This window comes from Strigops habroptila, chromosome 6 (genome assembly GCF_004027225.2).
Source record: "Strigops habroptila isolate Jane chromosome 6, bStrHab1.2.pri, whole genome shotgun sequence".
NCBI classification, from domain to species: Eukaryota; Metazoa; Chordata; class Aves; order Psittaciformes; family Psittacidae; genus Strigops; species Strigops habroptila.
Window position 1 is genome coordinate 6,850,248 of NC_044282.2, and position 27,799 is coordinate 6,878,046.

Here is a 27,799-nt window from a genome sequence, read left to right on the forward strand (position 1 = left end):
AAACTCTTAAGAAGAGTTCAAAAATGTAGAATAATTTTGCTAGTGGCTAGAAGGAGGGATATGAAGAAAAACAGCATGAACAATGAATATTGGCAGAGGAGGCTTCCTGATGGCTCTGTAGGGAGAAAAGCCGTTTTACTGGGCAATATGAGGAAAGCAGTGTAATGCTGTAGTAAATAGGTTATATATTACTGTGTCTTGCAAGAAGGGTAATCGGTCTCCCTGTGCTTTCTCAGCTTACTGTTGCTCCTCCATAGCAAGGATGTCTGAGCAAGTTTAGCCTTCCAGCGATGCCAGGATTTGAAATGCCTTTGGAGTCCCTTAGTGAATTGCTCATTGACCTGTAGGAGTCAGAGGGAGAGAGACTCCTGTCTACTCTAGATATATTTCTGTACCATGGTACTGCCTGGGTGACCAGAGCGGACAAGCAAAGCTGAACTTACTTTATGGTAGGGCAGGTCTTTTAAACTGTTGTTTTTGGAGATAAATTAATGGTCAGAATGTTTTCTTTCGGAACATTTTTATTTATAGAGTTTCTTTGAGGGGCAGTCAGCTTCTTGGGATGTCGCTAAGAAGGATCAAAACAGAACAAAGAACCGCTATGGAAACATTATAGCATGTGAGTATCGGTGTCCTTGGTTTGAGCGATAGCTGTAGTCGTGTGTTACTTGTGCCATATTCTCTCTCTTTACAAGTCTCCGGTGGCATAGCTGCTTAATACCCCAAGTGGAGAAGGAGGACAAGTGGTTTTTCCAGCATTTTCTTTTTTTTGTCCTTCGCAGTTCAACTTTCTTCCTTTTATAACTCAGGCTGAATTTCGCATTTGCATCTCTCTTGTGAAAGCTGTGGTAAGCATATAACAGTGACAAGCTAGTACTCATTTGGATGTTAATTCTATTAATTGGCAATTTGTTATTATTTTACAAATGTAATTGAACACGCAGGAATGAAGCTACTGGAGAAGTCCCTGAACAGGTAGAGTTATTTCTTCATGAAATCCCAAGTGCATCACTAACCCCTATGTTGTGACTTCCTTATTTTCTTTAATGTCTCAATATGAACTGAAGCCATCTAGGGTCGGACGTAAGGAAACAGTAATCAGGACTTCTGGTTTTCTAGATTACCATCAGCAGAGCTGATGTTGAAAGGGACTTTGAGCAAGTAATCTGGTTTCTTTGTGTCTTCTTAACCACATGTAACAGTGTGATAACTTTTCAGCTACACTTAATGAAGATTAGTGAATGTTTTTGAAGTAATTGGAAACCTCAGACAAAATGGTTCTTTGTAGTTCTCTGTAAACACTTACTATTTAAGGATTGTAAGTTGTGAGGCACTTATGCCAGCTGATTTTGGTTTTCTCAATGACTTACTGTAATATCTTACTTAAAAATCACACTTCAAAAAGGCACTGTAACCACTTGGTTTTTACAGATGACCACTCCAGGGTGATTTTGCAACCTGTTGAAGATGATCCATCTTCAGATTACATTAATGCCAACTACATAGATGTGAGTGGATTGCACAGCTTTCTCCCTCTCAACTTGCCAGCTTCTCTATGTGAAATTATTGCATGTTATGCCTACAAATTTATTGAAATCTTTCTTTTATTAAGAACAAAATGTACACTTTCCTTGTTCTACGTCCTAGTACTCACTGACATTGTTGTGCTTTCTTTCACATCTGACTTTGGTTTGGGCTGTAGATTTGGCTGTACAGGGATGTAAGTACCACTATATGTGAATAACGGCATCCTATTGTAAATATTTAATATAGATATTGTTATTAATTACTTTCCTCTTCTATTTTTATCAGTCGATAACTATGCATGCCTCATCTAATTTGTCTCATCTGTTCCTTTAAAAAATTTCCTTTGTGTGAATATTTTTTGTACCTGTTTTGAAAAGATAATTTAGCCTTGTAACATAGCTCTAAATTTTATTAGATATTGATAGATAAGTCAGGTGAACCTCTCTGTTAAAGAGAATTTGCTGTTCACTTTTTTTTTAATGATGATTTTAGCCACTAGCTTTTCTTTTCCCCTTCCCATTTGTATGTGAGAAGCTGGATTGTATGCTGTACTGTACACGTCTGAAAATGTACCTGTGGAGTAGTCGTAATATATGTTTGGCAAAAAGGGAGGGATGATGGCCTTTTGTGGGGGTTTGTTTGTATGTTTGTTTTTAGTAACAATTTAGGTGTTACAAAGTATATACACATATATATATAAAAAACTATGTTAATGTAGAAATTTAGTTGCTTTTGCAGAAAACCTCTAAAGTTTGAAATTCCACACTTTGATTAAAATACAAATTAAATTATAAATGAAAAAAGGTTATACAAACAGGGAATTTGAACAAATTCTGCCAGGTGTCTTGATTAACAAAATATAACTTTTATCTGATGAATGCCTTAGGAATAAACAATTTGTTATATTCAGAGTAATTCCAAAGTAAATCAAAAGATACTGGAATAGCTAGTAAAAGTGTTTTTAAAATACATGGCTTTGGCTGCTCTTCTTTACTATTGCACCTTACTAATTTTTCCTGTCCAGTATTAGTTGATAAATTATTTAAGACTCTCTTGACTTTCCAGGATATAAAAATTTAGCTCCAGGTATATCACTGTCTTTTTATTTTGATATTTTAACATGGCAATTTCTGTGAAGTGTTAGGCCCATGATATTTTGCTTGGGGCTTTAAACAAGGAAATTCTCCCAGATTTGTAATAATTCTAGTTCCTCGAGGATGTTGTTTCTCTTTTTTAGAAGTGAATTGAATCTCAATATAACCAGACAGGAAAGCACCAAGTTAAAACTGGCAGTTTGCAATTGTAAAGTGACACTTTTACCTTCTTCTTGAAAGCATTACTGAGTGTAAAACAGTATAGCATAGGTTTCATTTTCATAATTTGAACATAGCGCTTGATATGAAGGACCCCAGGAAAAATTTTTTAGTCATTTCATGTAATCTTGGTCTCTTGTAAAGCCAAGGGTAAGATACTCAGAAGTTTTTTCATAAGCACCAGAAGAAGGTGCTCTCACTCGAGATAGGATAATGAAGCAGTCCATGGAAAAGGATATAAAATCTTTGGGTACATTGAAATCCTTCACATTAGTAGCATCTTGTGAATACCAGGAACCTGAGGACTTGTGCTCCTGTGTAATGCAATACTTAAAACAAGTGGACTAATAAAACTGTAACCTACAAAATAATTGGAGTTATTTCTTTAACATTTGCACATTGTGAAATTCTGTGTTGTCTTCTCACCAGCTAAACTAAAGTTTCCTTCCTCTTTGTAGCTAATGTTGCTCGTCAAAATATATCCTGGATTATTTCCTCCAGAGCAGCAGCTCTTTCTCTTGTAGTTTGTATGCAGCCGATTAATGCTGTAGAGTACTGCTAGCATTGGCATAGACCCAGCTAACTGGAAAAGCTTAGGTGTATAGGGTTATCTATCTATCTATCTATCTATATCTATATATATATGTATGTGTATATACTTGTGTGTATCATGTCCAGTCTAATTGATGCACACTTTGTGCAGTAGTGCAAAATAATTTGCAGAAGATTCCACTGCAGTAGGAGCTTGGTTCTGTGCACACAACACAGTGTCCAGCTCTGTCCCCATTAGTTCTGACTCTGGTACATACCTCTTTGTGCCTTAAGATAATTCTCTATTTAAAATAAGACAAAAGGTGTGTATTTTTTCATATTGGATAAGTTGGGAACACAGATCAACTACTGAGATAATCTTATGGCAAAGACAATTTTTACTAAATTTTAAATAAATGCCCCAATGTATTCATCTGGGGAGATAATGTCAATAGAGGACCAATTTTTAGGCCCAAGGGACCCATCTAGAATACTCCTTCCAGTTATGCTACAATGTCTGTTCAAGTCAGATATTCTTATTTCCATCTTATCTGTTGTCATTTGAACCTTTTCAGTATTAAACATTTTTTTAGGTTTTGAGCTTCATGCTGCTCTTAAATATTGGTTTGTTCTGAAAACATTGTCTAGAGATAAGAATTCTGTAGTATATTTATGCTTTTATGTTCCCTTCTCTGTTAGTAATGTGGTACTTAGACCAACTTATATTGCTGTTTTAGGGATATCAGAGACCAAGTCACTACATTGCAACCCAAGGTAAGAATCTGCCAGCATTAATCAAACTGAACAAGTGTTCTCTGTAGTGTGAAGCAGTGTTTTGGTAAAATGGAAGTAGATGAAAATAAAGCATATCCAATATTGTGAGTTGTCATCTTGTGGTATAGTAAATTAACATAGCATATTCAGGTGGATTGTGAATAAATGCCAAAATTGCACTAATTTATCATGTTAATTAGCTATTGAGCAAATCTTTCAGTGATAAATTCAGCTGATAAAGTCAGAAGCTACTACTATGATTTCCAATTATGAAGACGAATAGAGAAAAGAAGCATGTAGACAGGGAAGAGAACAGTTTCAACCTGCCTTGAGGCATTTTTCTTTCCGTATTACAGTGTATTATTTTACTGTCTAGGATTTAGTCCAGGACACAGACAGTGAAGATAGTCATGATAAATTAAACCCTATCTCAGAAAATCTGGGTAAAGTAAGGCCAGAGAAGGACAAAGCCTCTTTATAGGAAGAAGTGAGGGAAATCTTTATCATATAACACCCTGATAATAAAAAGGGGAGTTAAAGGAAGAAGTTGAATCTCTATGGAAATTATTCATTTTGTATTTCTGATAAAATTCCTCACAATGAGGAAAAACAAATAGGTTAGTCTAAGATTGCACTGAAATATCAGAGGCTACGAATTAAAGTGAAAATAATTAGATTTAGAAGTGTCATTATTTGAACTGTGAGTATAATCAGATAGCTGGCTGGAAATATCCTGTTATTTGTGCCCTCAGCTGATTGTAGCTGCACACAGGAAAGACAAACTAAAAGCTTATTTTAAAGCAAAATGCTCAAATTTCTGTCCACATTTTTTTTTATGTGGACATAAAAGTAAGAGCACAGACAGTAAGTGCTGTCTAAACAGGTCTGTGGCAGTTAAGTCTACATTTGTAAATCTTTGCACATAATATTGTGTAAAGGACACAAAAAATTATTGCTGCTTTTGTATGCAGCCCCTTCGATCTAGCATATAAAGGAATATGGTTGAGTCTTCAGACGTGTTATATACAGCAATGTTTATACTACTGCTGGACTGTGGTCAGGAAGCTGTTTCTGAGATGGTTGTAACATGGTAGAAGCCTCTGTCACTCAACTGACCATGTCTTGTCTCTGCAGCAGAGCAGGAGGCAAAGCTTTAAAAAGTGCTCCTTATTTGCTTCACAGAAAAGCAGTTAAGTTAGTTTAAATACCCTTCAGTGGGAAGTTTATGGCTCAGCACCTACTCATGCTTGCCACTTTGCCAGGAGCTTGATGGTAAGTGCACACAATCTGGAGCACCCACTCTCCTGACCAATACTTCACTCTGGTGTGGCATCTCCTCAGTGAACGTCTGAAGAAACTCACACTCAACACATTATATTTAACAAGTGTAAAACAAATCTAGAAACGCAACTTAGAGGTAGCGATACGTTGCTGCATCCTTGTAGTTTTCAAGCAGCTTGCAACTTCTGGTGTTTTGCTATGTAGAACACTGCTATTAATTTCTTTCAAGTGGTAATTCAGTTAAACTGAGAAGATTCAGCTTTGGTTAGAAATAACAATATAGTGTGGAAACTGGTGTGTGGTATGATGATGTGGTTTCCTGAAGCTTTCATCTTTGAACAAGGGTGTTCATGTGTCTCAGCTCTGAAGAGCACTGAATTTTACTTTTAGTGTTTGCTTTGACTGCAATTTTTTTTTTGCAGAGTATTACCTGGATTTTTTTCTTACAGGTCCAGTTCATGAGACTGTGTATGACTTTTGGAGAATGATATGGCAGGAGCAATCAGCTTGTGTTGTGATGGTCACAAATTTAGTGGAAGTTGGGAGAGTAAGTTTTTGGTTTGTTTTAATGCTATGAGCCTAAAGAAAAGCTGTTAAGACACACTGTCAGCAGAATGTAGAAGTCTTGTGAAGGACAACCCTGCATCCTGAGAGGAGGGGAAAGGGTCCAGACATTGTTGCAGTTATGGTGTTGTGTAAAACCAAAGCCAGTTTCTAAAGAAGACTGATGCTTTCATGAGTGGCGAAAAATCCAAAAATCACATTTCAGCAAAATAGATTTGTATATTGTCAATCAGATGAACAGAGTAAGTGAACTAGTGAGTAAATGTGCTTCTGTGTCATTGGCTAGAAATCAGCAAATTATTTACAGTTTAGCAGTAACGCATCCCTCAGGGAGTAATATAAAGTACCTGGGATTACCTGCAACAGTTTGATTACTGACATGAAATGCATCCCAGTTTAAGATAAGTGGAAATGTATTCCATAGCTCAGCACTAAAAAAAATATAAATGCTCATTTAGAAATTAATTTGGCATCTAAGTACGGCTGTATAAAGCAGTGGAAACTCCTTGTAACAGGTGCTTAACTTGACAGAACAGCCATTAGCTATGACAAGCCACATGAGCGCATGGTCATTTTGGAAACAAATGCAGTGTAATGCAGTACATGCAGTAACGTATCCTCAAACTTTTATTTTTCCTTTGGTGTAAAATGTGTTCCCATTTTGTATTTAGGTCAAGTGTTACAAGTACTGGCCTGACGACACAGAAGTTTATGGGGACTTCAAAGTGACTTGTGTAGAAATGGAGCCCCTTGCGGAGTACGTTGTCAGGACCTTCACTCTGGGAAGGGTAAGTGCATTCTGAAAGGGCTTGGCAAAATATTGTTCCCTGGTAGCAAGGAGTATGGAGGGTATGCTTGTGCATGTGCCTATACAGTATCAAATCCCTCTGTCTGGTTAGCAGGTCCATAGTGTAGGCAGCTTTACCTCACCATGGATGTAATGCACTGCATCAGCACTATCCAAACACGCATCGCACTGTGGGATTTCAAATTTCCCCAGAAATGTTGGCTGCTACCCTTCCCTCTCTGAGTCACCTTTTCTTTCTGAGCTCTAGTACCGGGTTATGAGTCACACCTGTCATTCATAGAATCTTTGAATGGTTAGGGTTGGAAAGGACTCTAACCTTAAGATCGTCTAGTTCCAACCCCCCTGCCATGGGCAGGGACACTTCTCACTAAACCATGTCACCCAAGGCTCTGTCCAACCTGGCCTTGAACACTGCCAGGGACGGAGCATTCACAACTTCCTTGGTCAACCCATTCCAGTGCTTCACCACCCTCACTGTAAAGAACTCCTTCCTTACATCTAATCTAAACTTCCCCTGTTTAAGTTTGAACCCAATACCCCTTGTCCTACCACTAGAGTCCCTAATGAAGAGTCCCTCTCCAGCATCTTTGTAGGCCCCCTTCAGATACTGGAAGGCTGCTATGAGGTCTCCACGCAGCCTTCTCTTCTCCGGGCTGAACAGCCCCAACTTTCTCAGCCTGTCTTCATACGGGATTCATTTCCATTCACTCTGCCCTGAATGCTGCTGAGTCAACCTCACTTTAATCAAAGAACAAACCCTGTGAATGCAGTGTATGTGATACAGTTGTGGTCTTTGGGTAAATCATTGTACTTGCTATGGTCTTAATTAGCAAAACTTCTGAAAATCAATGCAAATTGTATCTAAGTCCATACGAAAAATACCTACTGAGGCAAAACTAGCATACTAAATGGTAAAAGTAAAAATTAAGAACTTTAAAAAAAACCAAAAAATCCTAATGATATTTTTAAGCTTTGTATGGTCTTTGCTTTAAATAATCGGTGAAACGAAACAGCATGTAGATTCTAGCAGTGAGTGCTATCATTATTTGAGTCAGACAACATCTAGTCTGTGAAATATTTTGAATTTCATAAATTTTTTAATTTTTTTAAATTTTTTTTGCCTTTTACAGAGGGGCTACAATGAAATCCGTGAAGTTAAACAGTTTCACTTCACTGGCTGGCCAGATCATGGAGTTCCTTACAATGCCACAGGCCTGCTTTCCTTTATACGGAGAGTCAAATTATCCAACCCTCCTAGCGCAGGGCCTATTGTTGTCCATTGCAGGTGTGTACAGAAGAGGTAGATTGATTTTTTCCACAACTGTGTATGTGATTATTTACAGTAGTCTCTTGTGAAGCATCCATCATTTTGAAGTGTTTTGTTTTTGTTGTTCCCTTTTCAAATTGCCTAGTTCACCTTGCAGTAGGTTTTGGCTGTCTACAGCAATGTTTGGAAATAACCGAATTCTAGAGATTTTCTTTTTTCTGCACCAGCTAAATCATATGATACTTCAGGCTATCATTTTAGGTAGCCTACAACAATTTTGTGACAGCATTCAAGAATTACAGATGCTTTTATAGCTTGGTGTTGCACATAATGTCTGAACAGATTATTAATTTAAATCGAAGTAAACAAGTAGGTGAAGGAAGATGGAATGAGGTTAATGGCAACAGATACAGAATGTTGTTTTTTTCTGTGCAAGTTTTGCAAGGTTTGTGTTGTTGGGACAAACAACAAATTCTATTTTTCTTTGACAAATAGAATTTTCTTTCAGCACTGTGAAATGTTTAATTACATTCTGTAGACAAAGTTATGCAGCCTTTAAAGATTTCAAGAATTCACTGTGCAAACCTGTCTGTAGCTTTATATAAAACCAAAATAAATCAAGAGAGATTCTTCTGGATACTGTTAAATGTGTGGCCTGAACCAGCTTAAAGCTTGGCTGTTAAAACATAGACTTGAGTTTCTTACTCTAATATATCACTTGGCAATCATCCTTAGTCTTATTAAATGAAAACAAGATCTGTGATATTTTGAAGGGCGCAAACTTAATCATCCTCCAGATTTCTGTTTAAATAACTTTTTTACGTTAAGTATTGATCTGGGTGATAATAGGAGGAAACAATCTTTTCGTTTCTTAGTGGATCAAATCTGATGGAAATAGGTTGTTTGGGGCATGTCAAAATATTTAAAGGACATTATGAAGGGGAGGAGAGAAAATAAAAATTAGGTAGTGGTTGTGATGAAAGAACTGAATGACTTCATAAAAATGCTCTTGGTGATGGGTTTATAAAGTTTGTGGGTGCTTTCATGGGGCTATTCCTAACAGTATTTACTGATTCTTTTTAGTGCTGGTGCTGGACGGACAGGTTGTTATATTGTGATTGATATCATGTTAGATATGGCAGAAAGAGAAGGTGTTGTGGATATCTACAACTGCGTCAAAGCCTTGCGGTCTCGTCGCATCAACATGGTACAGACAGAGGTATAGTAGTTTACCTTCAAAGCACCTGATGCTTTCTGAAATGTGTCATATTTCACTGTTACTCTGAAAAGAGCAAGTAATGGCCCTGTCGAGGGGTTATCTTTGCTGGGGAGCATTGCTCAATACAAACAGCACCCAGAACCAGGATGGTGCCAGCTCCTTGAGTCTCCATACCAAGAACTGCCTACCTAACTTTGTGACAAAAAGAAAGCAAGGAGGATCTTTTCAGGGAGGACCCTACAATAGGCCTGTCTGTTTCCTCTCCCTAGCTCTGGTATCAGCACTTCCAGGAACCCAAAGTTGGAATTTCAGCATATTGCCACTAGTTTTAGACTCTCCAATCTCTTTGTCCATAATTTTACTTACCTGTAGAGCTTTATATCCACTTCACTCTCCCTTTTCACCTCTGTTTTTATTTGCTATCCGTTTTTATTAATAAACCTCATTGCCAAAGCTTTTTCTTTTTCAGATAATCACCATTATCTGATATTTCAGATAATCACCAGTACATGTTTTATTTGCTGTTTTTATTAATAAACCTCATTGCCAAGCCTTTTTTCTTTTCTACCCGTTTTGTCTTTTGTCATGCCTTCAACAACTCCACAGTAAAACCATTGCTTTAGTGATGAAGCTATAACAGCTCTGATTCTGCCACCTAAGTATCACTGACCCTCCACAGAAACATAGGGTATTGATTAAGGCAAGTGGTTTGCCGCTTCTGTCCTCCATATGGACATCTACCTGAGAAGTTATTTCATCTGTGACCACGTGGAAATCTCTGCAGTTGGCAGCCAGGCATATCAAAGTAATTTGGTGCAGTTTTTATTCGACGCTGCAACCTGTGGCAATTGAACAAGTAAATGTTCCTGATCAGCTACCTCTGCTATAGGGCCATTAATCTTTGGGAAGTGCATGGGGTTGAGTGTTTCAGTGTGACTGCTTTAACCATCCCAGTTTAATCTCCTCTTGCATGTGAATTAACACCCCTACTGCTGTTTCTTTGTCTGTCTCTCCCTTTTGCCTCTTACCTCTTGTGTTCTCCCAAAGGTTCATACTTAAACAGCAAAATAAAGCTGTAATTGAAGCAAGTTCTCGTGATGGTTATCTATACAACTATCTATCTATACAGTAATAGCAGTAGGTCCATAGCTATGTGGGTAAAACAGCTGAAGCTGTAAGGCCAGAATATGGCCATGGTCCCTAGACAAGTGCTCTCGTTACAGCCATATATTTAAGTTTGTGCTGTTAATAACCTATTGGTATCCACACTAGTTAGGTGAAGCTGGTGCAGTTCTAGCAATGTGCTGTGTAGACATGATTTACACCTATTACTCTCAAGGTGAGTAAATATAATAGGCATTGTGTAAAAATTGACAGGAGGCCTGATTGAAACAGTAATGCAGTTGTCTAGGACTCAGGATATCTTAAGGCAAGTCAGGGGAAAAAAGTGACAAAATGCTGTTTCTGTTGGAACATGCTTGAATTTATTACTGGCCTAGAGCTGGCTATCAGACAGCTTGGTGTACTAGCTTGCGCACGCATAGGAGAACGCAGTGTGCCAAATAATTGCTAATCACACTACTAGTGCCTAAAGCAATTTACACTTTCTGCTAGGATGATAAGACTGAAAGCTATTTTAAAAAAAAACAAAATGAGGAAAGCCAACATGTCACTGGCAGATATGCAGAATCCCACAGGCATCACAAGAAAACTGAAAAACTCGTGTTAAATGTATTGCTATGCCTGTTCTGTTAAGTTTTACTGAATTTAAATTGGTCATGAAAACGTCCTTTTAACTACATCCCAATTAGGACAAGATTGTGTTTATACTGAAGCATTATTTAATTATTAATTAAATGGACACTACCTTGAATGAGTGTGCGGGACATCTGTTTATCCTAAAAGAAGGAAAGATCTATTGTTTTTAAATTGCTATAATTTTTGTTTCCTTGCCTAATTTGGTAGGAGCAGTACATCTTTATTCATGATGCCATTCTAGAAGCTTGCCTGTGTGGAGAAACTGCCATTCCTGTCTGCGAATTCAAAGCTGCTTATTTTGATATGATTAGAATAGACTCTCAGACAAACTCTTCGCATCTCAAAGATGAGTTTCAGGTATTCACAGTTCCTACTAACTCTTCATGTGACAACAATTTTTTTGCGTCTAGATACATTTAATTTATTTTAAGGGAAAAGGGTTTTATATCATGTTTATAGCATTTGGTCTCTTACTTTTAGTCCACAAAATAAAGCATCTACGTTTATGTGCTTTGCAAAGTTGTTTAAATATGGACTATCCTCCTTTGAATAAAATTGCAGTAAGTATCGGTCTGGAATAAAGAGCACTGACTAGGAACCACAGAGAGTTTTGGCTTACATTTGCACAGCTAAGGCATCACTCTTTAGGGCTCCAAAGAATCCTTTTTGTTCTATTCCTTTCAGAGGGGATGGTGTCATGCAGAAATCAGTTCAGTGGTATGCAGAATGCCTTTTACACCTGCAGCTTAACCCCTGCTTGAAAAGCCCCAACATATCCAACAAACAGATAGGAGCTCTTTTTTGCTAATGTTTTCTTGGTAATGCCTCACTTTTTGTAATATTGCAATATTTTAAATTAAAACTTGGGGAACCTCGAGTTCGTTATGTTAGTTCAGCATGCTAAAGTGAGCATCCTTTCTCCCTTAGACCCTGAATTCTGTGACCCCTCGCCTGCAAGCGGAGGACTGCAGCATAGCCTGCTTGCCAAGGAACCATGACAAGAACCGCTTCATGGATATGCTGCCACCTGACAGATGTCTGCCTTTCTTAATTACTATTGATGGGGAAAGCAGCAACTACATCAATGCTGCTCTTATGGATGTAAGAGACTATCTTCTTTGTCTGTGTAGTGTGCCATGAAAGGCTGTGTAATATGAGAGAGAGCACTTGCTGGTTTAAGAAAGGGCAATTCTTTCTTACTGTAGTGCCCACTAAAACAGTCCTAATGAAGAAGGATGGGGGGAACGGGTAAGAAACCCCACCAGTTTGTTTTGCTTGTTCAGAAGGTTTGTTAGTCTTTTGCATCTTTGTGGGACCTACAGGAAATCTCTCTTTTTCAACAGCATTATATAAAGTTCTAGTCTCCAGCCCTCCAAATCTCAACAGGATCTTAGAAATCTGCTGTTTGTTCAGAAGTAAATATTATCTACCTGAGCAGGAGGTTACTATTGCTATTTTATCAAAAAGGCTACATATATTGAGGCAGGAGAGACAGGGGAAGAAGAAAAAATTGTTTCTTTGGCATGTTTGGAGATAGAGTTGGGATTTTTGTTGTTCATATTTTGAGTTGCAGCTCTTTAAAGCTGAAGTTTGAGTGACAGAAGTATTGTCAGGGGAAAAGGTGAATTAATAGGAAAAGTGGAGGTGAACCTGCTTATAGGTGACTGATCAATAAAGCAGTTCATTGCATGTGCTGTCAGATGCCTGCCTGTGCCTGCTATTAGCTTTTCCAAAGTTAGGCCCCTAAAGCCACCTTAACAGTAAATACTTAACTGGCCTGATTTCCAGGAGCATCTCCCCTTCCTCAGAAATGAAGTGCTGTCACAAACTGCAGTGTCAAGAAGAGATGATGAAATAAAATGACAAATAGCAGCAGAAATCATCAGGACTGAATGGTATATTCATCCTGGAGTTCTGCCTGAGAGAGTACAGGAAACATTTGAACTCCTAGAAAAATGCAGTGCCTAATCTCACAATTAGCTATTGTGCCACAAAAATAGAGGAGTAGCATGTATGAGACCAATCTATTAGGGAGTCACTGGGGCTGAATGGATGAATTAAAGCAGTGAGCAGAATTTTGGTAGCAACCAAAATTGTTTTCAATTGCAGTTAAAATTACATTAAGCACCTGGATAAAATTGATGTGCTATGGACCAACCAATGCAGGTACAGAGAGGAGTGTGGTTTGGGGAGAAAAGAAGACAGCTCAGGCTGAATGGGTGGATGGCAGGAGGACCCTGAATATGTAACAGTGTGTGGCAGGCAGGGACAGGAACCTAGCAATGCCATATGCAATCAGAGGCAAGTAAGGAAAGACAGAAATGGTAGTAACAAAAGGAGAAAAACAGCAGAGGAAAAAAGTAATATATTACAGTGCAGGCATATAACAAGGCTATAAGTACAGCGTTAAAACTTTGGGCAATAAATGCTTTTTCTTGCCCTTTCTCCTCTGTTCATTTCTTTAAGACTGATTTATTCAGAGAGAGGGACCCCTCTGCTAGGCAAAGCAAGGGGATTTCAAGAGCAAAACAGAAATGGAAGCTTTTCCCTTTCCACAGACAATGGAAGCTTGTCCCTGTGTTCCCACAAGAAGGTGTCTGCTTCCCTGTGTGACAGCAGATCTCCTGCCTATTCTTTTTGAAAACCTGATCATCTCAGTGCATTCTCTCATTTTGGGAAAGACCAGAAATGATGGGGAATAGGGACAGGAAGACATCAGCTAGTACATGTTTTATTTCTTAAAAAAACAAGGGAAGAATCAATATTGGTTGTTCCTCTTTGCTCCCTGGGCAGACCAGTAGGACACAAGCTGCTACTACACCAGTATGCTTCCTGCATTAGAAAAGTTTAGCAAACATAGAGGAAAAAAATTGTCAGCCTCCTTTTTCTGTTGTCAAACAAGTACTGATGCTAAAGACACTAATTTGTTATCCTCACAGTTCGGAGCAAATAGATGAGTGAAAAGAATTGTATTTGTTTTTTTCTGGGCCTCATGCTACGCTCTTTGAGGATGTCTCGACACTTTGTACATGAAGGTCCCTCACATCGATCTTCAAGCAAGCAAGCTTCCATATGGTTTAGTTGCCCTATCAGGTCTTTCTCCTAGGTTAACTTACTCTATTCAATTCAGTAAAAAAAACAGCCAAACTGCTTTTGGTACTAGCATGGATGCTAAACACAGAGATCTCTGCATTGCATACAGCAGTCCCCGTACTTCATCTTCAAACTGGTGACTTACAGTCCCATCCGCCTACAAGAATATTCACCATCTTACTCTCTTTCTGATTAACCTGTTGGTGCTTCCTTGTCAGTTCATATCTGTATTCCTTTACTGCAAAACTCGTCCGTGCATAGTTGCGAATTGCCTGCAAAAAACTGTTTTCTCCTCTTCTGCTTGCTGCTCGTAATTCACGTGCTCCAGGGAATTAGCCCCTCTGCTCAGCTAATGCATGCAAGGCTGGAAATCCCTATTTGCAGTTGTGTATAATGCAACATACAGAGAATAAAATCTGCTGTCATGACAGGAAATAGTATTTTGCTGTTTACCTTATGCTTTCTGATGCAAATGGGCCTCAGTAGACCTGAAGGTCAGACCCTGTGGCTGTGGTTCCAAAACAGAATTTGGGATTGAGCTTAGTAGCCAGTTTAGTCACAGATCTCATGTGTAACCTGCTGTGGATGGGCTGACCTTCTAAGACTTCTGTGCCCCTCTTTGTAACATGGGGAGTAGGTTTTCTGCTTGGTTTTCTCAGCACAGTGCCTGGAGCACAGTTGCCTGAGCCCCAGCCCAGCAGAGCCCTGAAAAGCATCTTCAGCACCCATGCATATATGAACAAAACAGAAGGCAGACCTGAACAGAGTAACCTCTTTTTTCTTACTGGAGACAATAATGTATTTTTAACTTTAACAGCTTTGGTGAGATCTGGTGTAATTGATGTTGCAGCTTTGTTCTATTTATATGTTTTTTCTGTTGCATTGTTGGAGTGGAAGTTATTAAGTACTTCCTCTACCAGTGCTAATAAAATCGTTTGCCTTTACAGAGCTACAGGCAGCCAGCAGCTTTTATTGTCACACAACATCCTCTACCAAACACTGTGAAAGATTTCTGGAGATTAGTGTATGACTACGGCTGTACGTCTCTTGTGATGTTGAATGAAGTCGACTTAGCACAGGTTAGTTTGGGGCTGAAGTTTTCCATGTACCTTCGCATGCTTTAATCATTTTGGATCCACTACATGATCAAAATGCAGAGCAGTGCAGTGACTTTACAGTTATTCTCTGCTCTACGGCAATTAACTCTAGTTGCTCAGCAAAGGTTAGATGAGATGCCTGCGGTGGAATAAGGCAGCACTCAAGTTGTAACTTACCTTTTAATTATGCCTGGCACAGGGCTGCCCACAGTACTGGCCTGAGGAAGGGATACTGCGGTATGGTCCCATCCAAGTGGAATGCATGTCATGTTCAATGGACTGCGATGTCATAAACCGAATTTTCAGGATATGCAATCTAACAAGAGTAAGCATTATCATAACAATGTATAATGGAAAAATATGTCTTTCTTAACGCTGTCTAGGCTCTTGTGGTTTTTAATTTTGAATAATAGTAAAATACTCATGTTGTTAAGGCATTACCCCAGTCAGTCAGTCAAACATCACAGATATCAATAACAAGTATTAGTGTCTAAGAAATAGAAATATCCCTGTAATGAACATGTAGTGACAGGCATACATAGCTTCCGTAAGACGTTTTCCGTGCAGAATCAGGAACAGGAGGGCTGAGGCTGGTTATGCAACCAGCACCTTCTCAGCCTCAGATGTGAGAACCACAACATAAAAGGAGGATTGTGGCACCCTGCAAAGTGGGGTGTGAAAAAACTCTGAAAGCTCCTCTGCCTCTCAAGGGTTCTGCACCACTGTGCCTTGACCTACATTGATCATCTCTTTCTCAACTTTAGTCACAGTGCCAGTCTTGCATTCTTGTCAGGTCTTTCACACCTTGCTGTCACTTAATGTTTCACACTATCACAGTATCTTCTCAAACCTTGTTTGCCACACAGCGTCTTCTCCTTCAGCTCACCACGATAAATCACTTATGTTGCCTACACTAAAAGAGTTACAGATGCTTGTGTGACCTTTTTATGTACAGTTAACCAGCAATCCCTATTTTACTCACCATTACTACTTTGTATCATCCAGTACTGAACTTACCCACCACCAATTGCTATTTGGAGTGTACATTTAACTTTCATTAGCGTTGAAAAATAGCTATGGGAAAAACTGATGTGTGTATACAAAGCACAGGGGATTTTTTTTTTTTTTGTCAAATTTTCATTTTTCAAGGTGCAGAGATCAGTTTTTATGTGGCCAGTGTTTTAGCCAAACTTATTTTGCTTATATTCAGAGCTAAGAAAAACATTTTTGGCTCTTCATACCTTGTTTGGAAACTACAGGAAGCTACAGTGTAGGCACACTGGCAAATATTACGCCATAGCATTTTTTTGTTATATTTTGAGACTTCCTCCCTTTTTTTTTTCTTTTTTTTTTTGGGGGGGGGGGTAGGGGGAGTGCCACTTCTTATTTTCACTTTTTCCATTTCTTCTTTTTACCATGTTTTGATTTTCTACTCCTCTACTTCTCTTTGTCTCACATGCCTTTTCACCTTTATGTCTTCCTTCTAAATATCTCTCTGCTCTGTTCTGAAACCTGTGGATTTTCTAAAATCCATATTCCTACTCCTCTTTATCATCTTCAGCTCCAAGAAACTGAATAGACTATTTATTGTTCCAATTATTGAGGCCTTTCTTGTGACAGTGTAATTGTATTCAAAGCTCCCCCTGTGTAGCATCTAGCACATAGAAGGCTCAGAGACTGGCAGCAAGGCTCTCATGATTATCATAATCTGGCAAGATTTCAAGGAAAACAGCCATATTTGTTCACCAGTATTACTTATTGTTAATTTATAATGGGGTCAGTTCATGCATAGGAACCAAAAGGTATATCTCTCAATTTTTGTAGGTCTAAGAATTTAACAGTGATGGTTTTAATTTACTATTGATGTTAAGGATAAAACCCTTTGACACTTAGAATCTAGGGAATGTTTTACATTTAGAATAAGTCAGGATAGATTACATTAGCGATTGATAAACTGTGATGTTGCCTTCAGTCTAGTTCCCTTTTTTCCCTTTTTGACATCTTCCTTGAGCTCAAGTGATACAAATTAATAGAGACCCTACCGTGCAATGTATGTACGTTTTGGAATCTGCCCATAATTGTTGTGATTTAAGTCAGTTACTAAGCACTGAACAGTGCTCACTCACTCCACACACATATATAATAATATAAACACCCAAGTGTTTATATTATATACCTACCTTATTTACTTACTACCTTATTTACTTACTTACCTACCTTACTTATAGGTGTTTATATTAAATACCTACCTTAATTTCTTTGAAATTAAGATTAAAACCTAATTATTATTAGGTGTTTACACACAATAATATAAACACTTAGGTTTCATGTCAGTTTTATATTTTGGTTTTCTAAACCGAGACGTAAAGACGCCATATTGACCTAAAGCTCTTTGGTTTCCCTTCAGCCACAAGAGGGCTATCTGATGGTGCAGCAATTCCAGTATTTGGGATGGGCTTCTCACAGAGATGTGCCAGCTTCCAAGAGATCCTTCTTGAAGTTAATTCTCCAGGTTGAAAAATGGCAAGAGGAATGTGAAGAAGGGGAAGGCCGGACCATCATCCATTGCCTGTGAGTAACTGGGAGAAAGTCAAATTGCTCTTGAAATAAATGCTTCTAAATTAGTTCAAGTGGTGTTCTTATGGTTACATTCTTTTGCCCATGCCCTTGTTTCTTTTATTAAAAAAAACCAAAAAAGTACCACTGCTACTGTAGGCTGGCTTTTGGTTGACTTTCAGATTTGTCTGTGTTAGTTCAAGGTACCATAGGAATGAGTATTTTGGACATAATACTGCAATGATACTGTGTATTGTCTCCTTCTGTACATGCTGGAATGTTTTTCAGCTACAAAATGTACAAAATGTGTACAGTTTCAGTAAGGAAGTCTTTTATTCTAAGTGCCAAATAGTTACTTTGTGTGTATCTATCTCTTGCATATTGTGTATTGAATTTTTTCTAGAAGGCCTACTGTATTTTGAGGATTTTAGTCTGAAAACTGTGGATGTATGAAATGAGAGAAAAGTTGTATAGCACAGTACATGATCCTAAAACTACTGTTGGTGAATGACTGCTGGCTATTTATCCGAGTCTGATATTTAAATGGCAGCTGGTTTAGGAGTTTTGAAAAGGTGGCGTCTTTTTCTCACTAAGCAGAGAATGACCAATATCTCTCCTACCTTACTAAAATATAGAGTTTAAAACTTAGAAATTGAACTTCTCCTTACTTTTTTAAAAAGGCTCTGTTTCAGCATTCAGAATTAACTTGTGTCCCCTTTCTGCCCACCTCTCCTCATTATCTGCAGAACTTTCTGTCTAATTTAAACTTAATAAGAAGAAATACCTACCTTAATTTCTTTGAAATTAAGATTAAAATAGTTCAGAAGTATCCCCAAAGGTCAACAAGATATGAAATCAGTGATGCCTTGGCATTACCCTGGCTAGGTAATCCTCATACTATAGGATAATTTAAATGAGATTTAAGTGGAAAATGTTGTACTTGCCATTGAACTTGGGGTTTGATTTCTAATGTCTATGCAAATTAGGCTATAGCATAGCTGGGCAGCATGGTGGGCTGTAAGGGAAGAATTAAAATAAAGTAATTGAGAGGAAGGTCAGAGGCAGCAAATGTTTCAGACCAAACCCACTGGAGCTGCAAGGAGATTGCTAAAGCCCAGTCTCTGTGTGAGACTCACAAATCACTCATGCTTACAGAGCAAAAGAACAGAAGTGCATTTTGGATGCTCTCTTGCACCATAAGTGACATTTAACCAGTTCTTTTCCTTGCGTACAGAAACGGTGGTGGCCGGAGCGGGATGTTCTGTGCCATCGGCATTGTGGTTGAGATGGTAAAAAGGCAGAATGTGGTGGACGTTTTCCATGCCGTGAAGACTTTACGGAATAGTAAGCCCAACATGGTAGAGACTCCGGTAAGCACCAGCCCATCGGGGTTACTGCAAACAGCCGGGGAGCCAGACGCTCTCTTGTTGTGTGAGCTGCGTTCTCAGTCCTGCACCCACAAAACCCAAGCAAACCTGTTTGTGCCACAAGAAGAAAGGGACATTTATTGAGTGTACACACAAGTCAGTATCATGAGAGGCCAGGCTAAGCGTTTTACTCCTTTTGTAATGGTACCATGCTTTTCACAGAAAACGTTCTGAGTTAACAGAATGCACGTTAATCTCCCAAAATAACCTATCTATTTGAAGAGAAGTTGCAGTGGGTTGTGCTCACACAAAGCATCTTGAAATTTCACACAGCAAGGCATTTCTTCTTGGTACGAATGAGCTGCAAAGTCTAGATTAGTAGCTAGAGATGTGAATATTTTGCTTCTTAATAACAACTGCTGCTTTGGAAGCTGTCTTGAATAATGATAATGTTTGTTACTCGGATCTGTAGTAGTCAAAGTAATACCTCAGAACTTTAAAATCAAAGACTTGGATCTAGTATGTTGCAAATGAATATATAGAATCATAGAATCCTTTAGGTTGGAAAAGATCATTAAGATTATTGAGTCCAATAGTGAACCTAAAAAGTAAACAATATAAACAATGAACTAATATAAACAATATAAGCCTGAATTAGCAAAACCACAAGATTAAATATTTATCTGTGCATTGCCAGAACTCAAAATAACCTTCACTTTTCTGGTCAATCTTTATGCATATAGTATGAATGCATATGTATCTAAGTGATCAATCCTTCAGTCACGAAAACTGAACATTGTGGAAAGTCCTTAAAAAAATTCTTCCAAATGGATTTTTTTCCTTCCTGCAGGTGTACGTGAAAGCAGGTTAGACAGTGTTTGGGAGATTCTGCCATTTGACTCTCACACTACCAGCAGCCAGTGTCACTTTTCAGCCATATGGCTGCCTACAGCATAAAAATCAGGGATGCCAATTGAAATTAAAAACATTTTGCAGTTTACGCATAGTGAAAATTGCTTCTGACCTTGTGAACTTGCATATTGAGCAAAATGGCGGTAGCTGCCTCTTCCCATATTGCCCTTTTTTCCAGGTGTCATTGTTTGCCTAGTATCAGTAGCTCCTGTGGCATGATTTGCTTAATTATTGTGCATCGCTTCCAACCCTTGCCACCACATAAATTAAGAAGATGGTTCAAATGTGAACAGATAGAGCATCCTGTAGCAGCAGTGACATTGGGCTAGGTATCGCTGGGTTTGCCACAAATACTTTGCAGTCTGCTGTACTATAGATGTCTGAGACACAACATATTGAATTGCTGCCTGAATTTCACTTCACTGCTGTGAGGAAAACAGGTCAGATCACATGGAAAATTACTTGTGTCACTGTAAAGGGAGGCCAAGGTAGATTGTGCGTGTTTCTTATAAATGGTCTGTAAACTTATATTTCGTTTCAAAATAGTCCTGAATTCCATTGTAGCTTTAGTCTGCAGTTACTGAATTTCCGTAGTTATGTGTTTCTCTTGTGGGGGTTTTTATTCAGAACTCTTGAAGAGCAGCAGCTGTCGAGTTGTTAGTTAGAAAACAAACCAGGAAAGCCAATATATAACACTGTCATGTGCCCTACATTCAGCGACATGATCAGATAACAAAAACGAGCAGCGCAATAAAGCCTTTAAGATATCCCCACCGCTTCCTGCAAATGCATCGTGCTAGCTTCCTTTGCAAACAAAAATAAATCACAAAAGCAGATTTGCTTTGTTAGGTCACAAAGACAGTAGAGATTTTATTAATTTCCCTTGTTTTTTCTTCTTCAGGCCCTCTCCTCTCGCCTTCCTCCTCCCTCTCCCTCAGCGTCAGCTCTGAACAGCAGCCTTGTTAAGGAGATCCACATATAAATTTGGATACTAACCACAATGAAATTCTGAGCTTTAACTTCTCTTTTAAATGTGTATCTGACATCCACATGACTGTATGAACGGGCTGTGAGCCCCGAGCAGCTCTGCATCACAGTTTAGTATTCCCCAGCCATTCACTGGCTGCCCAAGCAGCAGGCACTAGTTAACTGCTCAGTATCAGCTAACTTAGGTATAAATGGTATGTCAGAGTCGAGGTGCTTTTACTGCAAGAATGCTCTGACTGACAGGGGAACTTTTCATGTTTGATAAACTAGTTCAGAAGCTTTAAAAATCAGAGAAGCAAATCATTGCATTTCACGGTCAGGTTTTTTCCAGTTCGTTGGTTAGGGTGAGGTTTTCAGTTGGAGCTGGTAATATATTTTACTTGTGTAATAGGAAAAAGAAACCCCAAAACACGCATGTCAGACTTCAAGTTAAAATTGCATAGCAGTTAGCAAAGACTATTCGTGTTTGTAGATATTCCTGCTAAAACTTTAGAATTTTAATTTCTCTTTTTTTTTGTTCACTTTCCCCTTAAAGGAGCAGTATCGCTTCTGCTATGATGTTGCACTGGAGTACCTGGAATCCTCTTAGTCAGAATGGATGTGACAAAGTTCACCAAATACATGAATCTCAATAAGCTGTTTTGACAACAGTTCTTGATCCTGTGAAGAAAGATTTTCGGGGAAGGGGGGAGGGATTTTAAATTTTAAATGCAAAGTATTTTTCTTATGAAGTTGTGTATCTTAATAAAAAAACTCAATCTGTTTCTATGCTTGTATACAGTATCAACATTTAGTGCCACATAAATACTATTTAATGAAAACTACAGTCAGAAGAGATTTGCCCAAATTAGGACTTTTCAGTGTTTGTATATGCAGCCGTCTCTCAATTACAGTAGAGCGACCATCTGTTGCATGTATCAATATTTCCTATATGGTATTAATTTTTCTTTTTTTTTTTTCTTTTGATACATTGTTAAAGTACAATACCAGTGCAAATTGATAGTAAGGTTCATTCCTTATACGTTTCAAGTGTTGCATATATATATTATGTATAGTAAAAGAAAAAAAAACCTGGCTTATTTTGTTTTAATGTGCAATGATGGCTGGATCACATAAAGATCTTTATAAAGAAACTTAAACATAAGCCAAAGACTCAAGTGTAAATATGTCTATATGGAGAAAGCACATGTATTTATTGTTTACTTGCATTCCTTTTTTGATGGCTGGAAAAAGAAGAACCATTTTTCTTGAAGAAAGCTTTTTTTGCTGAAATCAAGTGTAAACAATTTTTGTAGTTTATTTTTTGTATGTTTTAGTGTAAGTAGAAGACATACTTTTTATGCATAGACCAAGAAACATTGGTATAGTGGTTTTGTTGTGTACATGCTTGTGATTCGAATCCATGTAAACAACTCGATTATAGAAGGTCTTTAATTACAGGACCAAAATCAAAACATTTTCCTGAAAATGTATAGTTTTTCACAGTTGCATTAGTTAAGTACTGATCAAAAAACTATGTAAGGAAGGGCACACATCAAAATGGGCTTGCCTATGACTTGCACAATATTGGAAGAAATTTTTAAGCACCATTAGAATTGTAAATGAACCAATTGTTTAAAAAAATATTGAAGCACAGGTCAACAGGAGAACTGCAAGACAGACAGATGGCTCTACATATGCCCTTCAGGGTAAGAAAGTATTTGTTCAGCAAATTGTAAAATTAAGCAATGTTTAATTTGATGTTTACGAACATGTAAGCTTTGCTTCCAAGAAAGCAAAATTTGAATAAACCAATGCCAGATTCTGATTATAGTTGTTGTGTACAAAAATATGACTGTGCTTTCACCTAGCTTGTATCCATTTATTCACAAGGTTTCCTACGTTTTACCAGCTAAAATCATTCCAGTCTCTTGTTGTCTTTTTTAGAACTGACCGTAAAATGATATGGTGCTTTGAAATATTCTGTAAAGTTAGAGTGAATTAAACTTTTATTTAAAGATTATTTATTTTATTTCCTATTTTGATACTCTCTCAGTTACTGTCCTTGTTAAGGAATCATTCTTGTCTTGAAAGACCGATATATTTGGATAAGGAAAACCTCAAAAGGAAACGATATTATTTTTCACCCCAGTGTTTCAGGGAGTATTTGAGAAGACTCCATGTCATGTCTATGCCCTAAGCGTCTTCCTTTATTTCAGACACATGGAGTTACCCAACCAACACTACAAATGGCAGCAAAATGTTTAGATAAATTTTGATTTCAGTGCTTCCATCTGTATTGCATAGCGCCACCTCTTCCAGATGTAAAAAAAAGTCTTTTCCTTTTGTTGCCCATTGTTAGTTCCTACATATGAATAGGAAGGTAAACAAATCAGGTCTGAAGATGTTTACTGGGTCAGTATTGCAACATTCCCAGCTTTCTCTGTGAGGCCATGGCATTCAGCTGCTTTCCTCAGCAGCATAAAATGAAGACTGGACTAATTCAAGCTGTAAATAGAGAAAGAGCAAATGGGCATCAAGTCAGAATGCAAAGAAAAGGCACGAAAGACTTCATCCGTGGAGGAGTGTGAGATGATTCACATTTGAAATGAATGAAGTTGAGACTGGTCTAATGTCACATAATGAAAGGAACCAAAGGAGTGTACAAGTTCCCCAAAACACAGTTGCTCTTTGTGAGAAGGTATTTGTTGCTCTCAAACTGAGATGATTCCAGTGTCCTAGTGTCCACAGTTGCTAGTGGAAGGAGTTCTGAGTGTCACTTTGATGGCTTTGGTTCATTTTCTATAGAACAGTAATCAAAGAGGTAGCTTAGGAATGTGTTCAAACTATCTGAATCTTCCCTAAATAACCAGATCCTAGGATCCAACACTAAAGGACCATTTCAGGCATTGAGTACCTAAAATCCTTGGAAGTGTCTAAAGTAGTGTCATGTAGATTTAAGCTTGCAAAAACAAAAGCTACTAACCCTCAGTAGCCTGTATTGGAAAGGGGCTTCTCTCTTTGGTCTGTATTTTTTAGCACTCTGAATCTGCCTTCCCTGTTCATAGTGACCCCGCTCCAGCAGAAAAAGGTGTGAAGAGAGCCAGTTTTTGAGCTTTTATCCAAGTTTTCGAGATCAGACACCAGGTGGGCAATGAGATCCTGGTATTTACATTTCCTGCTTCCTGGGTAAATGCTGCCATCAGGAAGCAACAGTTTTGAGGGAGGCTTTGCCTTCCTGGAAACCAGTCACAGGCATGAGTTTGAAGCTTGAAACTTAACATCCTCAGTATATACAAGCAGATACTGGGATTTATTTCATTCAGGAAGTCGCTCTGATAAGAGGATTATGTAGTTTATGGTACATTCTTGCCTTGCCCAAGGTACTACAGCAAGAGACACAATATTCCTTAGAGAAACATGAAAACAAAAGTTACTGCAGGAGTATGCTCTTTCAAATGGGTTAACAACTTCCAAAATCAAAGGTGTAAAGCAGCAAACTGAGGAAGCAATGGTAGGTAAGTGCTATGTCATTGAGCCTCCAAAGTTAATTGATATGTTAAAGGACAAGGAAGGGGCAGCCTGAGAAAAAATGTTACAGGATCATTGCACGGCCAGGCCACCTGGGCTGACAAATGACTGTATAAAGGGCCTCTTTTAAGCTACATTCTGCTGCTGTGTCAGAAGAAACCCTGAGATTGTGAAATAAATGTAAAAGCTGCTTTTGTAGTGCACTGTTCTGTACTGAAAAGTAACTCATTTTCTGCTATACTCTCCTCTGCGCTGTTGAGGTCTGAATTGAGTTTAAGTGATCCTAATCTCACAAAAGAACCTTTGTGACGGTTTATTGCTAGTGTTCTTCCTTTGTTAAACAGTCAAAGGTCTTGTAACCTCTGCAGATCCAGAATAGTCAAGGGTATCTGTGAATATTCACTTAAGTCTTTACCTTCTGGGGTTGAATAATCTGCTAGAAACAGATTGTGTGTACAGAGGATGAGACTTTCAGAATATTCAGAGGCTTAGTCCCATAAATTTCCCTTCAACTTTATGCAGCAAAACCTTGTCTTTATTAATTTTTTAACTAGAGGCTTTGAGCAAAATTTGAGCTGCTGACAATATAGAAGTGTATAGAAGTGTTTCTAAATTATTTTAAGCTTGACGGATGCTTTTTCTTTAAGACTGAGAAAAGAATGATATGAGATTGTAGTTGACAGGCATAAACATTATTTTGTCCCACGCTTCTCAGAAATTAATTCTTTCCCTGCTGTTAGGTTTAGAGTCCTAATTTATGCAGAAATTGACATGTATGATGGCAGGCACAATAGGATGCTTGAAATAATAATAACGTTTATTAACTGTGTCTTGGCCAGCAAAGAACAGATGTTTTTGGGCCTTGTTGAAATACAACAGCTTGATTTCAATAGTCTTGTGTAACCTGCTCTAGCTTCCATCTGGATCAGAATATAGTCCTGACTTCACAAATTACATCAAGAAAAATTCGCAATCCCCATATGCTCAAAGGTACTTCAGATCTCCACTAACTGTGCAGAAAAATGAAGTCTGGGTTTAAAAAGAAAAGGAAAAAAAAAACCCAAACAGCAACAAACCTTCTTTTCTGGACATGGAACCAAAACATGATCTTTCTGCAAGCTTTGGAATACCCTGGAGCTTTTTGGTAACGAGCACAAAAATGGCATCTGGTAAAACGCAGTACCTCCAGATTGTGATAATGTGTATGTCTTTTCCTGCCAGGTGCAAACCAGTGTGAGCTCTTTCCATTTCACGGTGGAAAACTTTTGTATTTCTTCTGTGTGTCTAATTTTTGTAGAATAGTAACTGAACCAATACAGTGTTTTGCGGAGTCCTGAGATTTTGAAGAAAGCTACTGTCTTTTTGCACTCCAATAGCGAACACGAAACCAGAGATTACAGTATCTTTAGAGTGTCTCTCCTGAGGTAACCAGACTGGGTTGATTTTTGTGGCAGCCACAGAACTGAACTATGTTAAGTTTCAGAAAAGTTTTGAAAGACATTTGTTTTTCTTAATTCCGGCAGGTGAAATCCCAGTACATCTGCAGTCCGGGACATTAAATCTCCCTGCTTATGTTTTGTTAGTCTTTCTGATCCATTTGGTGTATCCATGAGCCGACACAGTAAATAATAGCCCATCTGGACCCACAGTCTGAACTATCTTCTCCACAGAACCTGGTGCTATAGACTTTTTTCCCGTTTTCAAGATAAAGTTGTTATGGAACTTGCTGACAATATAGATTAGCAACACAAAATTGCCTGTATTTATTGAAAATGCTTGAAGCCACTTATTGAAGGGGTGTATGCCTTCATTTTGAGTTAGGTAGAAAGCACAGACTTAGGAAGTTCTGGCACTGCTGCAGCCTTTTCTGTTGCGCAAAACTGTATTGGTTGAGGCAGTTTAAATAGGTTGCTGCTTAGTTTCATCTCCTGAAATGATCAAGGTTTCCAGCTTACCTTGCATTAAGAAACACAGCAGTGTTTGAGCAGTAGTTCTCACAGGTCAGGCAAGTTCAGGAATGAGGATAAAAATGGAGCATAAAAAAGCACTAAGCATAGTATAGGTTCTTCTAATATTTCTCCTCCAGCCAGATGAGCTGGTTCAGCTAGTGTGACAGTGAGCTCTAATTACAGCTGTGAGAAAATAGCTGTGTGGTTTTGTCTGTGACAAAGGCTTTTAAGAGTTTCTTGTAAAAACCAGGGAAGTGCAGGCTTTGTTTTACTTCAATGTGCCTTCCTTTCAGGAACTTGTTTACTTCAGGTAAGACCCTTGCCTAACATACACCCTTTCTAAGATGATAGTCCTTTAAGTAGTCACAGCCTGTGCAGTCTCTGTCCTTAAATACAAGTAAATTGTTGGTATGTGGATAAAAGGTAGCAGGTACGGTATGAGGGATGCTATAGTGCATTCAGGGGGGAATTATAATGGGCAGTGGTCAAGGAATAGGCCTTTTGCTTTTGTACATGGGAATTCATAAAATTTGTGCAGGAGAAAGAGGATAAAATCAGTAGTGAACTGGCTGGGACCAGAATGACATAGGAATCTTGTTCTCTAGTTATTTAGACAACAACACAGAAAGCACTGGTTTTGGATGTAAGAATAGGCAGGATGGAGAGTATAAAGATCTAGATCAGATGGGAACTTCCCAAAAAAAAAAGTACGCGGTTATGACATATGTGGAAAGAAATAAAAATCCTGAATTTCCAGTCAGTGAAAAAGTTTCAAATATTGAGCGTATGTCATGCTTGCAGTCAAGCAAGGTTGAACAGGTGCTTTAGGCCACTGAGGATGAAAGATACTGAGCAAGGGACAGTGTCATGGAAACAAATAGGCAGTTTATATGCGCAGCTCCTTCAATAAAGGAGAAATCTGAGGAGGCATCATGAAAGATTTAAAAGATAGTAATTCTCCAAAACCAGGCTTAGCACAGGCAAGAAACTTGAGGATCAGTTTACACACCTCATTTTATGACCTATACGAACTCCACTTGATTTTTGGACTAAGGCAGTTAGCTGCCTTGAAGCCCACAAGGTGAAGGTTTTGTGATAACATATTTGTCACTGCTGATCAAGAAAAGGAAGACAACAACACTGTTGGACATTATTGTTCAGATTGTCCTTATTCTAGTTTTGAGCACAAGCAACAAATGAGAAGTAAAGTAAATATGACAGTAAATTATAGTTTAAGTGTGATTTCACAGGCATGATCTCAAACCCTGCTCCACTGTTAATCGAGC

At 38.3% G+C, this 27,799-nt stretch overlaps 1 protein-coding gene across 21 annotated transcripts in view; it reads left to right on the forward strand.

Moving 5' to 3' along the window:
- Positions 1-22,866, forward strand: part of PTPRK (protein tyrosine phosphatase receptor type K) — a 397,787-nt gene extending 374,921 nt beyond the window's left edge. For 15 of the 21 annotated variants that reach the window (XM_030489190.1, XM_030489195.1, XM_030489192.1 and 12 more), the window contains 15 exons: positions 532-619; positions 1,432-1,508; positions 1,703-1,720; positions 4,109-4,145; positions 5,876-5,973; positions 6,662-6,778; positions 7,929-8,083; positions 9,149-9,284; positions 11,250-11,399; positions 11,970-12,143; positions 15,083-15,214; positions 15,432-15,557; positions 17,640-17,803; positions 19,023-19,158; positions 21,590-22,866. In XM_030489190.1, the coding sequence (XP_030345050.1) occupies positions 532-619; positions 1,432-1,508; positions 1,703-1,720; positions 4,109-4,145; positions 5,876-5,973; positions 6,662-6,778; positions 7,929-8,083; positions 9,149-9,284; positions 11,250-11,399; positions 11,970-12,143; positions 15,083-15,214; positions 15,432-15,557; positions 17,640-17,803; positions 19,023-19,158; positions 21,590-21,643 (1,662 nt within the window). In that variant the 3' untranslated portion in view covers positions 21,644-22,866. The remainder of the gene's footprint in view (positions 1-531; positions 620-1,431; positions 1,509-1,702; positions 1,721-4,108; positions 4,146-5,875; positions 5,974-6,661; positions 6,779-7,928; positions 8,084-9,148; positions 9,285-11,249; positions 11,400-11,969; positions 12,144-15,082; positions 15,215-15,431; positions 15,558-17,639; positions 17,804-19,022; positions 19,159-21,589) is intronic. The other 6 variants (XM_030489193.1, XM_030489199.1, XM_032919997.1 and 3 more) reach the window with 1 other exon arrangement.
- The last annotated feature ends 4,933 nt before the right edge of the window (positions 22,867-27,799 follow it).